This window comes from Chelon labrosus (assembly GCF_963514085.1).
Source record: "Chelon labrosus genome assembly, chromosome: 18".
Classification (NCBI taxonomy): domain Eukaryota; kingdom Metazoa; phylum Chordata; class Actinopteri; order Mugiliformes; family Mugilidae; genus Chelon; species Chelon labrosus.
In genome coordinates, this window is record NC_140351.1 from 21875154 (window position 1) to 21891776 (window position 16623).

The 16623-nt window shown below is 43.0% G+C and overlaps 2 protein-coding genes across 2 annotated transcripts; one reads left to right on the forward strand and one right to left on the reverse strand.

Moving 5' to 3' along the window:
- Positions 1-358: 358 nt before the first annotated feature.
- On the reverse strand, positions 359-9098 carry cdk8 (cyclin dependent kinase 8). The gene is made up of 13 exons (XM_084566537.1): positions 8901-9098; positions 7540-7615; positions 6961-7071; positions 5181-5321; positions 4477-4534; positions 4263-4394; positions 4000-4143; positions 3263-3332; positions 2987-3059; positions 2796-2893; positions 2540-2618; positions 2200-2358; positions 359-1481 (listed from the first exon to the last, which is right to left on the reverse strand). The coding sequence occupies exons 1-13, from the start codon at positions 9026-9028 to the stop codon at positions 1356-1358; spliced, it is 1395 nt and encodes a 464-aa protein (XP_084422663.1). The 5' UTR covers positions 9029-9098; the 3' UTR covers positions 359-1355.
- A 1230-nt stretch (positions 9099-10328) lies between these two features.
- Positions 10329-15940, forward strand: rnf6 (ring finger protein (C3H2C3 type) 6). Its single transcript, XM_084565951.1, has 4 exons — positions 10329-10402; positions 11504-11659; positions 11806-11970; positions 12351-15940. Exons 2-4 carry the CDS (start codon positions 11518-11520, stop codon positions 14195-14197), a joined length of 2154 nt encoding a protein of 717 aa, XP_084422077.1. The 5' UTR covers positions 10329-10402; positions 11504-11517; the 3' UTR covers positions 14198-15940.
- Positions 15941-16623: the final 683 nt, after the last annotated feature.

Sequence of the window (16623 nt, forward strand, 5' to 3'; positions counted from 1 at the left end):
TTTGTCAATGTAAAATAAAGACTAGAATTTTGTTCTGTGATTTAATTTGAATATTTGCCATTTTAAGGACTTAATATTTACATTGTGGGAAGCTATAAATCCAATTTCTCTTATTAAATGAACTGAATTTAGAATATAAACCAGATTACTCAAAAATGAAAATAACTCTTAATTGAGGGCCCTTTTCATAGTGTATATCTGCAGCTGATTTTTCTGAATGACCAACCTTTATACGGCTTGCATAGTAATGGTTAAGCTTGTGTCTTAATTCTTATCTAGCAGGAAACACAGCTAGCTGATGTGATTCATCCTAACTCTTGAGATATATCACACGTGCATGTATTATGTTGAAGTCGCAAAAAGAAAAGTGTTTGGAAAAGAACAAGATGGAGGACATGAACACATCTGCTAGCATACGCACTCCCAAAATATCAACAATATAAATGTTTCCACTTTTATTGTCAGGATACTTGCTTCATGTAAAATATTTCAATACAATACAGTACAATGCATGTTCCATCTGCCATCCTCCATGCGATTGGTTGGTTTTGTCATCATGTCGTAAGGCTCACCCACAGCATACAGCAGCTGAGCTCTCAGTTAACCTGAGGAGCTTCACCGCTCTTGCCATGAAACAAAACCATGAAAACAGATTAAATTATAAACTACTAAAATCTTTTTTGTCATTTTTTTTTGTCCTCTCTGAACAAATGCCACAGCTGTGGGGGCTCCAGATCCTCCCAACATGCTTCACGGCAGCACAGTTCAGTCCTCAGCTGAGGCCCTCATAGGGCCGCACACACAAATAAACTAAAAGACAGACAGACAGGAGGACAGTTGGACAGGGAATCTGTCAACGCTGGCAGTCACATAGCAGCTTTCAGTCTCATCCAAGCCTTGACAGGAGGAGGGGCGGCTGACTGGGGTAGGGCGTAGGTGGAGGAGACGGGTGAAGAAGAAGAGGGGAAGAGATGACACCAAAGATTAACAAGTGTCCTCCAAACCAAGCCATCCTCTCGGGGTTGGTTTGATTACGTCTGATAAACAGAGGCAGGTTGGATTCGATCATCCTTTCTTCCCACCCCCAGCCTTGTGTTTCACCTATCAAGTTTTGCTTTAAAGCAGTGTTTCTAATACTGGGGTTATGTCGTATTAACTGGAAAAAAGTGATGACTGTTGCCATTCTGGCCTAACGGACTGCTGCAGAGAAAGTGCCCTCTGTGGGAAGCAGGGGGAGGGTTTGTTGCCTTAGACATCCCCACATCCCTCAGTACATTCGTTCAGGTTGGCGTGGTGAGGGCTGTGTGTGTACATGTGTCTATAAATGTGTATGTATGTGTGCTGAGGGGGGGGTTTCAGTAGCGGTGGGTCTGGTGGGAGTACTGGGGAGGCTGTTGGGAGGTAGAGGAGTATCCCATGCTGCTTTGGGGCAGTGATGTGCTTGGTCCAGGGTTCTGGTAGGCAGCATGTGGATTGGAGCGCTGCAGGGACAAAGACAACAGTTAGGTAGTTGTTACACTTGAACGTTCAATGACAGCTTTTGGCCACATGGAGGCAGTAAACAAAACACTAAAGTTGCAGATTACAATGAGTAAAAAGAAAATGTGAGAAAGTACAACAGGTTTGATCTTCTCTAATTAAGTTTAAAACGACTTCTGCAAGTTCTCATATTTAGAGCAGATCACAGCAATTGTGATTGCATACAAAATGCTGATCAATCATCCAAACTGATGAAAGTCCATCGGCATTTCCATAAGGCGTTCAGTATTTAATAAAAGCAAAGTGTTGTATTTTACCATTAAAGTCAAGGTTTGAAAGTAAAATACTATAATTCCTACTTCAGACAACAACACGTATGAAAACCAAAAACACACTGCCATTAAGTGTATGAAGAAGATGCTATACTCTCTGTATCCATGATTACAAAATAATCAGTTTGGCTCAAATTTTATTGTGTATGCAAAACTCCTTGTGGATGTTAAAATAATTGCCAAATCATTCTGTCCACATGATCACTATGCTACAAGGGCATCACCTATGAACGTGCTGGAAAATCAGAGACCGCTGGATTTAAATGGAAGCGGAGATTTGTCACACATCTTTAAAAAAAAAATTCTTTTCCCCTTTGCATTGATGTCACCATTTGGAGTTGTGGGTACATATATGGAATCTGTCAGGGTATGAAAGAAGCTGATTTACCTGGTAGTCTGAGGTCATAATGAGGCCACCTGAGGTAGTGGTGGGTGGGACAACTCGCACTTTCTTCAGAGGCGGGCCCTGGGCGTGGCTGTTGTCTTGGTTACCGGTGTGCCCCGCCCCATTTGTGTGGTTGTTTCCCTGTTGCTGCTGCTGGTTCTTCTAAAAGCCACAAAAAAGAGAAAGACTACTGTAGATGCGCACATTGTATTGTGTACATAATTAGTGGAGTTGTTCACTTCTGCTGTGCATTTACTACCATTCTTCTACGTTTCCCTTTACTTCTAAACACATAAACTAAGAACACTGCAGTTAACGAGTATGTGGCACATGGATATTTTACTTTGTCTGCCTTGTCCTCTGGTTCCTCTTCAGTCAGGAACTCCCTCTTGGGGTAAGGGATCTGACAGCCTGCAAACACACTGGAGAAAAAAAAAAAAGGAAAGAGGCTCATCATCCTCAAACATTCATTCCCATGACTCTGAGCTAATTAGCTAAGAAACCTTTACGAGACGTCCTTGAATCATATGACTCAAGGGAACTATTAGAACATGGAGGATGCACACTGCATGTTTGGGTGTGTGTTTCCTGTAACTCACTCAGAGGTGGGTAGAGGCTCCTCTAAAAAGTAGGGGTCCTGCATGGCCTGCTCGGATGTGATTCTACGGATGGGGTCCATGGTCAATAGCTTTTGCAGCTGTAAAGAATTGTACCCAAAGACGAGACCATTAATCAAATACGTTCTGCAGATTGCACGCAAGTGCTCTATTACTGAGGCATTTTAACTCACCAAGTGGAATGCTTTGCTGTCTGGTTTAACTTTATGTTTTTCCATGTACTTTATAAGGCTGCAGTTTGTGTATCTGTGAAAGAATAGGAGCAGATTTTATTAATATCGTGCCTTAGGTGCATTTACTACATATAAGAAAACATACAGAGTCATTACATGGTTAAATAAGAATTGTTCTTATTGCCAGCAGACATACTTTGCAGCACACTTTGGTTCGCTCTGACTTTGTTTCAGATCTTTTTAAAAAACTGGGACAGTGGTGCTCTGCAGACTCACGTGTTCCTCCTAAAGTCTTTCATCAGCGTAGAGTGCTCTGGCATCTTTTTGATGTCCTCCCAGTCTTTGTCTGTCAAATGAGGGAAAGACAGGATTACACCACGCCACACCCACCGTCCCTTCAAGAACAGATTGCCTAGGTTGTAGGGCCTGGATTATAAATTTCCCCACACTAACGTCTGATCTTTGCATATAAACCGCTCATCAGCAAGTGTTTTAACATTCGCATCAATTATGCCTTTTGTAATAACCACAAGTTTAATTACCCAACACTAAATGAAGTGAAAAAAAATTGCCCAGATTTTCCACAGAATTAAAAAATAATCCATCAAGAAGTGGGTGAATTACACAACTACTGCAGAGATGGTAGAAGGGGAAAAAGATCTGGAGCAGCTTAAGTGAACCGGAAAATATAGGCCCAAATGTAGCCCTGCAAGCAAAAGTTTCTACACTTGTGACTTGGCGTCTTCCATCGTGTCTGTGGATTGATGTTCAGAGCCCACAGACCACATTACTGCCTTTAGAAAAGGAGCGAGCAAAGACCAAGGAAACAGTTTGCTGGAAAAAAACTGCTTATCTTTGCACAGCATTTCCACACTGAAGAGGCAACACAGCAGAATAATTGCAGAAATACTTATTTCCAATTTAAATCACTGTTGTAATTAACGTAATGATTTTAAAGGCAGCCAGTTATGCTTTTCTGGCTATTTTCCCCCAAAGTCTGGCAGCAGTCTCACCAGCAGGGAAGCCCATGACATTAAAGATGCGGTCCAGCTGGTCGTGGTGGTAAGGGTTACTGGTCTTGATGTCCTCCTGGCGACAGTGGAATATGGGCTCAGACGTCAGCAGCTCCGCAAAAATGCAGCCAATCGCCCAGATGTCTGAGAAACAAGCGGACGAGCACACACTAACTTCAGCGGTCACTCAAATCAGCACAACTGGTTGCACATGTGCACGCGGCGAGCGGCAGCACAGACAGGCGGTGCCGCGCAATTCTCACCGATGGCTTTGGTGTAGTGCCGAGCACCCAGCAGCAGTTCAGGTGCTCTGTACCAGAAGGTGACCACCACAGGGTCGAGATCGGCTAAAGGCTTCAGCGGTGAATTGAAGAGACGAGCAAACCCCATGTCCGCTGCAAAACAGACATGTTAGTTAGTGAAATAACAGCAGTCCAAAACAATAAATAACCTGGAAAACTTTGACTTAATACATACCAATCTTTACTCTACCCCTCTCTGGCCCTTCTCCCATCACTAATATATTCGCTGGTTTCTGATAGAGACAAACACACACACAACCACACACACAGTGGTTTATTACACAATCCAAATATCTGTCAGTAAATCTTCTGAGAGTTAGTCAGCTTTGTTTGGCTCAGTTCCTGAACTACTCCAGCCTGTTTATCAAAAGCCTTTGTTGCTGCCCTCTAGTGGACAAAAAGCTCCGCTACATCCCTCAAAACAGAAGAAGCACCATTTCTAACACCAACACTTCAGCAGACACTAGATGTCAAGAGGAGATCATTTGGCACCCCAGCACTTAAAATCTGTAAACCATTTAGATTATTTATGTTACAGATCCAACACTTAAAATAAACCTTGGAAAGTATCTAACTAACTAAGTTTTTGTAAAAGTTCTTGCAAAATATGCTTGCACTTAAAAATTAGCAGACACAAAAAACCGGTATAAACAAAAATCAGCACGTTTCTACAGCACATGTTAGTCACCAAATCACTATTCATCTACAAGCAGTACATTTAAAACATGCGAAAACAGTTATGAACCATGAACTGAACACAGCTTCACATGCCCTCTGCTCGATAACAATCTACCAGTCTCTCATTAGCTGTGGAACCTTGTTTTCCCTTAAAATACCCCCCTCCCACTTTCCTCTCTGCCCACCCCTCAATCCTCTTACAAGGTCTCTGTGGAGGACCCAGTTGGCGTGGAGGTAATGGATGCCATCCAGAATCTGGTAGAGCAGAGACTTGACCATTCCTCGAGGCAGCTGAAGCGGCTTCTTGTTGGCCTTGGACGCTCTGTGGAACTTAATAATGTGCTGCGACAAAACAAGAAAACAGTCGTTAAAATGCATCTTTTTCAGCATATGGTCATAAATGTAAGTTTGCTACGGGCGCAATGAGTAGAGGCTGATGTTTGTGCCATGTGTTTCCACTTCCTTGGGAGGAGAATGTGAGGGTTGTAACTCTGTGGCAAAAAAAAATAGTATTTAATTCACTTCTGACACTCTGCCAGTTGTTACTGCCAAATGTAATGCAGCAGAGGTTTAACTACCAAATGTGGAATACTTCTTGGTGCACGTGTGTATTTTAATGAGACTAAGCAGCGCAAAATTAGCCCCATTAATCTGAGTGAATGTGCAACAGCACTGCATGTATTTGTATTTGTGCATATTTAAAAGGGAATATGCTAACACATGTGGAAAAAAAACCAACAAACAACTGAAACCATGGACATATACACACTAATCAGCCATAACATTATGACCACCCGCTTAACAGGCATGTTAGCCGTCGAGCCATTGACTCCACTACTTGACTTCACTTGACCTGTGTTATTTCCCACCAAGACATTAAAAGATCCTTTAAGTCCTTCAGATTGGAGGTGTTCGCACAGCACATCCCACAGATGCTCAATCAGGGAATCTGGAGGCCAAGTCAACACTTTTAACTTGTTGTTTTGTCCCTCAAACTGTTGACGTAAACCCTTTTTACATTGTGTCAGGGTGCATTGTCCTGTTGGAAGAGGCCACTGCCATCAAGGACTGTCATTTCCATGAAACTGTGTACACGGTCTGTTAGACATGAGTGGCAGGACCCAAGGTCTTCCAGTTGAAAATTGCACAAATCAGCAAATTGCCTCCATGGCATGACCTCTTCCCATAGCTCAACTTGGTGCCATGTTTACCCAGGATAAGCAATGCAGACACACCAGACCATCATTAGACTAGACCACCTTCTTTAATTGCTCCATGGACCACTTTTGATGCACACGCGCCCATGGTGGGTCCACTCAACAATGGACAGGAGTCAGTATGGGGATCTTGACTAGTCTGTGGCTACGGAACCCCATACAAAATAAACTGTGATGCACTGTGCGTTCTGACACTTTTCTATTCAACCAGCATTTCCAGCAATTTAAATAACAGTAGCTCGTCTGTTGGATTGGACAGTCCTAACTACATGTTTCAATGAGCCCTGGCTTCACATGACCCAGGCACCAGGTCACTGCAGACAAGAACCCTACAAGAGCTGCAGTTTTGGAGATGCTCTGTCTCAGTTATCGAGCCATCACAATTTGGCCTCTGTCAAAGTTGCTGAAATGCTTTCACTTGCCCATTTTTTCCCTGTTTCTAACGCACCAACTTTAGAGAAAAATACTAACTTTATGGCCTACTATTATCCACCCACTCAAGTGACATCATAACAAGACAATCTGTGTTTTTCACTTCATCTGTCATAATGTTACGGCTCATCTGTGTATATAATTTATCTATAAATGTGTAGCGCTGTCTTTTCAAGGCATGTACTCAATCTGCGGTATTTGCATTCATTTCAAACTAATACAAAACGCTTACAAACAACATACAAATAAATCCACAATCAGTGGACAAGAACATTATATGTTTGAGGAGTCATGTCGTGCAACTTCAGTGTGAGAGTGCGCGTGCGTTTTACCCAGAGATCATGTTCGGCGTAGTCAAAGAGCAGCCATACTTTACGGTCTGCGTGTGACAGGAAAACCTTCTGCAGTGAGATGACATTGGGATGCTTCAGCTCCCTCAGCAGCTACAATGTATAAAGGGTTAGGGTTAAGTCAGCCAGACCACACATTCCTGTGGCAGAAATGATGAACAAAGATGTAATAATGAAATTTGCACAAGTCACTGTAATAACTTTTAAAATGCAAACTGTACCGATTATCATAAATTATATGTACAGGGAGTTAGGACATTATCACCTGAATATTATACAATAAACACATTTCTTGAAGGATAGGATGTTTAAGACTTTCAGGTCACAGTTTGTATTAATAACATTGTATCTACCCTCTGTATGCAGTACAATAATGTCTATTTTCTACAACATCCCTTTCTGTGATTACTTGTAGGTTTTAATATGTGATGCTTACTTGGCTAAAACTACTTTGTGAAAGTTATGTGGAGAATACATAAAGCACCTAGGAACATCATGAATATGTTTATCATAGACCAAAAAAAAAAAAAAAAAAGATGAAATAAAGCAAGCAGTTCTTACTGCAATCTCTCTGCAGGCTGACATTGAGATGCCAGTGCCTTCAATCTGCTTGAGGGCGTAGTCTTTATCATCCTTCCTACAAACACAGAGAGGCAGAGCAACATCATCACCAGACCAGACTGAGGGCCCCACGAGAGCTGTCTGCACCGAAACATAAAAAGGGGGGCACTTGGCAGCTGGCACAGGGACTCTGAGAAGAGTCCGAGTTGCATTACCTCCAGATTTGTGTAATCAAGCTCACCTCTGAGGCTCAAAACAATAGTGGGGGAGAGGAAACAGGCACTGTCTGGCAGCTGGCGAGGGACAAACCGAGCACAGGGACTGGCTCTCACTTGAATGAATTGGTTGCAAGCCCTCCCTCCCCCTGGCCTAAATCATCCCATAAACCCATGCCTTGTGCCTCCCCGGGCCTCCAAACACTGCAGCACAGCTTAGCTCACAGAGTCACATAAACATCAGCCTCCTAAAGTGAACACAAACATCTTTAAACACTTTAGGGTTCTTTTGTGTGGTTCTGGCTGCCAGTATGTCCGGGCTGCGATAATGGGCCTAGTATGCGCCTGGTAGCTCAAGATTTTCTCAGCTTTGGTCCAAATACAGTTAATACCGTTACAAGGATCGCATTAGGAAACAGCAGAAAAGTTTTAGAGAGGAAAGTGGGTGGCGGCCCGGCGCCCTAAGGGTTTAACACCCTAAACTAACTCTAACTGTGGACTGTAGTATCTACGGTTGGTCACTCCCAGCTTTCGCTTACTTTATTCTACGGCATCTCCCAACTATTTACTAAAAATGTAACTTAATAAGGTGTGGGACAAAGACACAAAAAAATGAAACATGTTTATGTTTATACAAATGTACATTTTTGGGGCATTCACACAAACCCTTCAGAGCACAGCATGTATATACAAGTTTATGCAGAAATATTTAACTTGTGCATGATAAAAGCTTCAACCACTGAGAAAGGCGGACCACAGAGACCACCAACAAGAGCTCACACATGCACCTGCTACATCCGGCATTTAAATCACCTGGAGGGGGCTTCAAATGCATTTCATATAATAATATGTACAAGACAAAACAGAAGGTTCAGAAATGATTTAAAAACAAAAAGGAGAGACACAATCACGCCATGTCAGTGCTTTGGTAAGCAACACAAAGCTTCACAAGCTTCCCAGTACTGCTGACAATTTCAATACACCGCCTTCAACATTGTTTCTCTACATAAATCTGCAGCAACACGTCTCCTCTGCCGGTGGCTTTGAAGGGGAGAAAAATGAAAGTAATTAAAAATGTATTTTGGGAGACGGAGGGGGGCTGGCGCAGGGTTCACTGGCTAGAGGCCTTGCTGGTCATCAACTCACCCATCTTTTCTCTTCGCCTTGTATACATGACCGTAGGTGCCCCTTCCCACTTTGCATCCTTCGTACTCAAACAGGTCCTCGACACGCTCTCTTTCTCCGGTCAGCTTTACTTTAAAATCATAGTCCATTTTCACCACTGTTCGGGCTAAACGTATCCGCTCCTTCCTTTTTTTTTTTTTTTTTTTAAAGCGTCGCTTGGGAGGCAACTAGGCTACTCCAACGAGCTCGGTTTGGTAATTCAGCTAGTTGCCTTCCCAGCGTAGCTCTTTCTTCCTTTAGCCCAGCTTCCACATCGAGATTTCGGGTCGAATTTAAGGTTCGAGAGAGGATATGCGGAGCTCGGGGACAGTCCAGGTGGAAACGAGCCCGAATATATAATCCTTTTCTCTTGTTGCTGCGTTTCTCTCAGCCGGTATTTGCTCCAAAGAGACGCACTTCACTCGGTAACGACGGCGTATTCGCGCACGGCAATGTCGTAAAACGTCGTAAAGACAGCCCTGCAGCAGAGAAAGAGCCAAAGAAAATGGATAGGCGAACAACACCACGTGGAAATCAATAGTAAAAAAAATAAAAATAAGCTCAGGTATACGTTTATTTAATCATAGACACCTGTGTGATGAAAGAGGTTACCATATTTTGCCATTTTGTGTCATATATTGCTACTAATTTACGGGCACACACACAATCGGTATCAATCAATATGATCTGAATTCAAGATTAAGGTCTATTTTACTTTATATAACATAATACTTACATACATAATATTTCTTGAAATTAATTACAAATACTAAAACAGCGTTTCACAAATTTAGATGAAAATATGAATTCATTAAAAATGGAATAGGATAGGATAAGACAGTAGAGCAATAATGTTAACGATGTTTTAATTTACAAGTGGGGAACATATAAGCAAATGATCGCAAAATATATTTAAATTTTGCCAAGATTTGCAATATATTGCCATGAAATCATTACAACATATTTTCGACACTAATTCACTACAATATATTGTAGTGAATTGGTCTTCAAAAAACACTAAATTATATTAACCCCTGACCATGCACACGGATGTCTGAGAAAAGTAACAATTCAACATCTTGACAGGTAATGCGCAACAGCAAAAATAGTCACTATTTTGGCATTAAATCTTTTACAGTGGGCCCTTGAAATCCTGGGATTTAAATGTGTGCTCAAATGTGTCCCATTATGTGGCAGCAGACACTGCAGAAATAAGAAATAAATAAAAAGAATTCCACTAGACCTGTATAACTACGCGAAAGTGACTTGAATGTTTGTTGTGCTCTGCCTCTGAGGCTTGCCATTTATGGACAACTAAACTGAAGGTATGTTTTTTTCAACGTTGTTTATGTAGGAACCAACGTAGCCAGGCAGGTTGTTTTCGAGGAACCATACGATGTTGCACCACTGGTCCCATCTTGGTTTGAGAGCTGAGAGAGAAGGGAGAGGAAAGCGAACCGTCCATATTACAGCTGCTTTGTCAGGTACTAAACTCTTTTGTATTACACTGTCACCACTTATAAAAGTAGGCCCAGGTTAAGTGTTAAGTTACATGTTCATTAACGGCGCGATATTTTCTTCTGTCGTCTCAATATGTGAGGGGTTATTCAACCTCGTAGCTCGCTGGCAAGTCGGCTAACTAGGCTAACACCGCTGTCGACAGAATGCTATCCGCTAACGTTGGTTGTGCTAGCTCGCTAGCGCTCGGTTAGCAACAGAATCATTGCGCATTTAAAGAGACACTTTGTATCCATACGATTTCCATTAAATGGACTAATGTGTTTGAGTGGATGTGTGGTTAACCATCGCCACTTATTAACTCTATGACTGTCCAACTATTCAATAGTATAGACTTGATTCTTTGTCTTTCCTTCTTTGCCCTGCGTTTACATGGAGGAAACCTCCGTTTGGTTTACTGTGGCCCGCCTCCGGTGAACAGTGATTGGTCGCCTGGCGTGTCAGTCAACCGAACCAGGCCTGTGATTGGTGGAGAACCAGGATGACAACGCCAGTTTTGTTGCTTTATTCCACTGCCTTCAACATGGCCTTCCGTAGATACTGTTGTCACTTGGTTAATGCTAGTTTTCGAGGAGTCTGCGTTGTCGCTATGACTACTGGCTGTGTCTCTTTTAGTAAATAAGTTGAGCTTTTGTCCATATATTAAATTGGATTAATCTACGATCCTGGTCCACGGGCTAAAGGTTAGCAACGTTAGCAAGATTACCGTAGCCATGCCCAGTCTCTAGCTGGTGTAGTCTTTCGATAGAAAATGGATGGCGGTGTTTTAAATGTCGCCCTTGGGTGGAGATTGGTCACTGACAGGCAACGTTAATCGAATAGCTTTTGTATACGTTGCATTTTGTATTACTATGTGGTGCGGCTCTGTAAAGATATAATATATAGGCGAGTAAAACGTTTGTTCAGATGTCCAGAATAGAAACGAATAGCCATTAGATGTTGCATGGTTTCTTCTTGTGCAGCATATAGGAATGACAAAGGAGCATGGCAGCTTGTGTGAAGCTGTAGTTGGTAGCTTCAGATGCCATTTTATCTGTGACTGACGTCCTCACTCATCTGTCTGCCAGCACTTTTCACGGTGATGGACCCTCCTGGTGGGGGAGACGAACGGCGGAGGCAGGCAGAGCGTCTTCGAAGGGAAGAGGCCTACTATCACTTCATTAATGAGCTGAGTGAAGAGGAGTACCGCCTAATGAGAGACAGCAACCTGCTGGGCACTCCAGGTGAGGAGGGCCACACTCGCAGCCTATATTATGTCGTTCCCCCAGTATATGGCAAAATAATCCGCTTTCAGTGAAGGATTAATGGTAATTCTGCTGTTACACTGAGGCTCACAGCACAGTGGCCTGTGTGGCCATATGTTTTACAGGGGAGGTGACTGCTGAGGAGCTCCAACAGCGTCTGGACGGAGCAAAGGAGCGGGTGTCATCGCAGCCCCATACTGACCAGCGCTCACAGACTGCTGACTCTGGAGAGCAACAGAGCAGCAGCGGGGAGGGAGAGGAGAGAGGGACTGGAGGGAGACGAGGCACAGGTAGGAAGGATGGGGAGGGTCTTTTTAATTATTTTTTTGATTTGTCACACTTGACATCATGTGATGACAAATAAAGAAGGCTTTCTGTGAAACAAGATCCTTAGAAAGCACTTATGGTTAAACACTGAGCACTTGCATTATTTCTGGACATATATTGATGAATGTTTTTTATTTTAGTTTGATGAAAGCTTAGGTAAGGTTTTGTGAGTATGTTGTCGCTGTGCTCTAAATACAGTATAAGGGCAGGATTTGAGTTTGAAGATAGGAAATGGCTTGAGTACAAGTGTTATTGTTGTAAGTTAAGAGTGTTAAGAGTTTAATGTACATTTAGTGATCAGTGCATGTTTGTTTACCCGGTTTTATCCATGTTTGCTTTACAGGGGCCACAGAGCCTGGAGCAGAAACATCTAATGGTGACTCATTACTGGAGTGGCTGAACACTTTCAGACGCACTGGTAATGCTACTCGCAGCGGGCAGAGTGGCAACCAGACGTGGCGTGCTGTAAGTCGGACCAACCCTAACAGCGGAGAATTCCGTTTTAGCCTGGAGATCAACATAAACCATGATCAGCCAGAGCCAGGGGAGCATAGTGACACTGTGGACACTGCAGAGCTGCCAGTGACTGCCCCAAATGCAACTTCACCCTCTCCACGCACGGCTTCCTCATTCTCCACTTCACGCCCTTCCACGACGCCAAGACCGGCCCCATACCCCTCCCCCCGCCAAGCCATAAGTAGTAGAAGGTTTCAGACACGGCGTACTCGCAGCAGCACTACCACACTTTCTATGAACCCCCCTGCACTTCCTCCACCAGTGGCCGCCCCTGCTGCTGCTCAAAGGAGAGGTGCCACTTTGCACTCTTTAGGGCCAATTCCAACTGTTCCAAACCCTCCTCTTGATCAACTCACATCTTTGCAACAACAAGCCCTGAATGTAGAAGTAGCGCAGGGGCGTGATGATACATCTGCTTCTATAGACTGTCCCCGTGTGTCACCTCAGTCTGGGTTACAGTCTCCAGCAGTTGGACACGAATCACGCAGGACTCGATCGCGTGGTCGTGCACGCAGGGCTGCAGCAGGGAGTGGGGCTTCATCTCGTGTTTCAAGGCGAAGTCGTTCTCCTTTGCACAGAATACCTGTTGTCAGTGCCAGTCCGCCATCTAGCAGTGCCGTCAGTGGCTCCATCATTCATACTGTTGAGCCTGGCAGTGGCACAACGTCAGTGTCAATGGAGACTGTGGAGGCTGTGTCGGAACCTGCTGTTCTAACAGAGCCAGCTGTAGAGACAGGAGAACGTGAGAGTGAATCGCATGTAATAGGAGCAGGAAGCTCAGCTGTGCGACGGCACCCAACCATCATGTTGGACCTACAGGTGAGAAGGATTCGACCTGGTGAAAACCGAGATCGGGACAGCATCGCCAGCAGAACGCGATCTCGTGCCAGGGTTGCTGAGAATACGGTCACATTTGAAAGCGACAGTGGTGGATTCAGACGCACCATCTCCCGCTCTGAGCGAGCTGGGATCCGCACCTATGTGAGCACTATCCGAATTCCACTGAGGCGCATCAGTGAGACAGGCCTTGGGGAACCAAACTCCACCGCTCTACGTTCCATCTTGCGCCAGATCATGACTGGATTTGGAGAGCTTAGCTCCCTAATGGAGACAGAGGCTGATACTGAAACTGTTGCACCTACCCACGCAGATGCTAGTGGTACAAATAGTAATCCAAGCCCAGTCAGTCGTCTGCATGCAAGTGAGAGTGCGCCTGGGCAGGTAGGATCAGGTAGGGTAGTTCAGGAGAGGGTGGGACTGGTGGGAAGTGAAGAAGATCAGGGTGGCCAAGCCAGACTTGGAGGAGTAGTGAGCACCACAGATGGACGGGCCACCAGCAGAGACACCAACAACTTGGTAGAAAATGGAACTCTACCTATCCTGCGGCTCGCACACTTCTTCTTGCTCAATGACGAGGAGGATGACGAACATCCTAGGGGCCTGACTAAAGAGCAGATTGACAATCTATCCACGCGTACCTATGGTCAGGCCAGTCTGGAGGGGGAGATGGGCCGCGCATGCAGTGTCTGCATCAACGAATATGCTCAAGGCAACAAGCTGCGTCGCTTGCCCTGCTCCCATGAATTCCATATCCACTGCATCGACCGCTGGCTCTCTGAAAACAACACCTGTCCCATCTGCAGACAGCCTATTCTTGCAGTGCATCATGACTGACCTATTATCTCACAAACACAACTATCACGCTCCTGGCTGGCTGAACTGAGCAGACCCAAGTGGGCCTTGCATGTACATAGCGCTTTCATGTTTTAATTTCTTTGAAAGTATCCATTGTGTTGAAGAAGGTTGAACCAAAAGTGTGGAAAAAAAGAAACTATAAATGCAGAGAATTAACAAAACTTTATTTTTTTAGACTCATTATTTTATTTTCTTCTTCCTGTGACCTAGTTTGCTGGTCATAAAGCTTCAGAGGCCAATGTCCATAGATGGCATTAATGCTTACGGAGCTCCTGTAGCCGCTGCTGAATAGTTTCACTTTAACTCTTTGATGTCTGATACATGTGACGTCTCTTTGTCACAACTGGAACATACAAATGAATTCTAGACTTGATTCAATGAGTGTAGGCTGTAAATAACTCACCACTGCTTGTATTTAAGGGTTTTGAAGCAAGACGCTCCTCACATGCCATCTGTTTAGAAAGGAAGCAGGAAGTTGTCTTTTTTTTTCTTTTCTTTTTTTTAACATTTACCATTTTAAAGCTTTGACATCCATTTTAAAGTGTCCCTTTACGGTTGTTTAAGAAATGTTTGATTTATTGGGATGTGTATGAGCTATGTATTTAAGTTGAAAATGAATTTTATTCTATGTGTCTAGTAGTATTTGTTTTAAGCCCTTAAGTCCCATATAATTGCAATATAGAGTTCATCCATAAAAGTCACCAACTAAAATCAGCCACTTTGAAATCATTAACATTAGCCATATGAGCAGCACAATACAAATGAAGTGCAGAAGGCATGTGATAATCAGGAATTCAGACTTGTTAGTATGAGTTGTGCAATACAGAGAGAAAAGACAGTATTGTTTGTTTTGCTCTTCATTGTTGTTTACATTGTAATGCCTGATTATCATCTCCACTTTAAAACAAAGTCTTGTTAACTCTGAGATCAATGTTTCCTCTCAATTCTTGTTGCTATTTATGATCCACACCTGACGATCAATGTGTAGATAGCCCGAGCAATGACCTGGAACATGGAATCTGGAAATCTGTATCCCCAAGGTCAGTGCAGGAAAATGGTTGATGTTTGTCGCAGCTATTTCAAAGTTGTCTGCCAATGGAAAAAAAATAATAATAATTCTTTGTCAAGGCAATGGTTGCAATCTACTAATAAGGCAAAGTTAGTAATATAAGGTTCCCTATAGTGTGTTTCTACACTACATGCAAATGATTTCTAATGTAGAACAGGTGGATTGTTTATCTGAACCACCTCAATGTGTTAGTATCTTAGCTTATACATATCTGCAATCAACTTAAACTGCAGGACTGATGCAGTATGGAATGCATGAGTGTGGTACGTATGGTTTACTTGTGTGTGAGAAGGTGGCTAATAAACCTGGTTCTCCAAGGGCTTCTCTGACATAAATGTCCACCTCAAAGATGTTTGTGGGCAATGTGAATATTCATTGTTCCTGTTGAGGTCAGTCTTTGAATTTACAGATATGTTATACAATGTTATGAGAGCAAATAAAATCAGCTATGGTGAAAATGTTACGTAATATAATGAGTAATTAAGCCTAAATATCTGAGATGTATGTGAATAAAGATGTCTGTTAGCCATGTGTGTTAGCCTGTTAGCCCGCGCGCGCCGTTCACGTAGGAGGAAGTCGGGCCAGTAGCTAACGGCTAGCCCCGCGTTAGCTGTCCACAACTTTCTTTTATTTAGCCACATTGTGGCCAATATATGAACAAAGCAATCATACGTACACAGGAGTCGTACCTTATGTTATAGATATAGTGATTTTAAAAGTGTTTTCTGTGAGCTTTATTCGCCATAAACCTGAGGTAAGTGTAATCCATTAACGTTTCCATGGTTACCAACTAAAGCCTTTAAATATTAACGGTTAAAATGTGCTGCACACAATAGAAATGTGAACGAAAAAAATAAAACTAATTCATAAAACTGATAACATACATGGTACCCAGCAAACTGTAACTTTCAAGGAATATTTGTGAAACATTTAAAGAACGTTCACAACTTTATACGTGTAAAGACTTTTAGTGAGTCACGTTGATGGGTGGTGATTGTACCGTGATGCTCACTTAGCATTTATTACTTATTATTCCATTGTTGTCACTCGATTCCGCTCATTAGCAAACATAATATGATTTCATCACAACTTAGCAAGGCCCATGTTTTCATACAACATAGTTTTCATCTTTTTTTTTTTTTTTTTTACAACGTTAGGCGTCTGTGACCAAGTGCGCGTACGCATCACCTCATCTTCTCATGCGCGTCCCCGTGGCTGTTATAAAGGCAGACATGACAGGAGCAGATATGTGACAGAATCCCTTCAAAATATAAGTTTATAAACTATTCTTTTTATATTTTAATGCGGGGCTGCATAGCAGTATTCCATAATTTAA

What these genes read in the sequence shown, in the direction of transcription:
- cdk8 (XM_084566537.1), bottom strand. Translation starts at nt 9,028, where the DNA reads ATGGACTATGATTTTAAAGTAAAGCTGACCGGAGAAAGAGAGCGTGTC. An exon ending in GAGCCTCTACCCACCTCTGA is followed by an intron (nt 2,619 to 2,795) that starts GTGAGTTACAGG and finishes TTTTTTCTCCAG; the next exon opens with TGTGTTTGCAGGCTGTCAGA. An exon ending in TTATGACCTCAGACTACCAG is followed by an intron (nt 1,482 to 2,199) that starts GTAAATCAGCTT and finishes TTGTCCCTGCAG; the next exon opens with CGCTCCAATCCACATGCTGC.
- rnf6 (XM_084565951.1), top strand. Translation starts at nt 11,518, where the DNA reads ATGGACCCTCCTGGTGGGGGAGACGAACGGCGGAGGCAGGCAGAGCGT. An exon ending in CAACCTGCTGGGCACTCCAG is followed by an intron (nt 11,660 to 11,805) that starts GTGAGGAGGGCC and finishes TATGTTTTACAG; the next exon opens with GGGAGGTGACTGCTGAGGAG. An exon ending in TGGAGGGAGACGAGGCACAG is followed by an intron (nt 11,971 to 12,350) that starts GTAGGAAGGATG and finishes TTTGCTTTACAG; the next exon opens with GGGCCACAGAGCCTGGAGCA.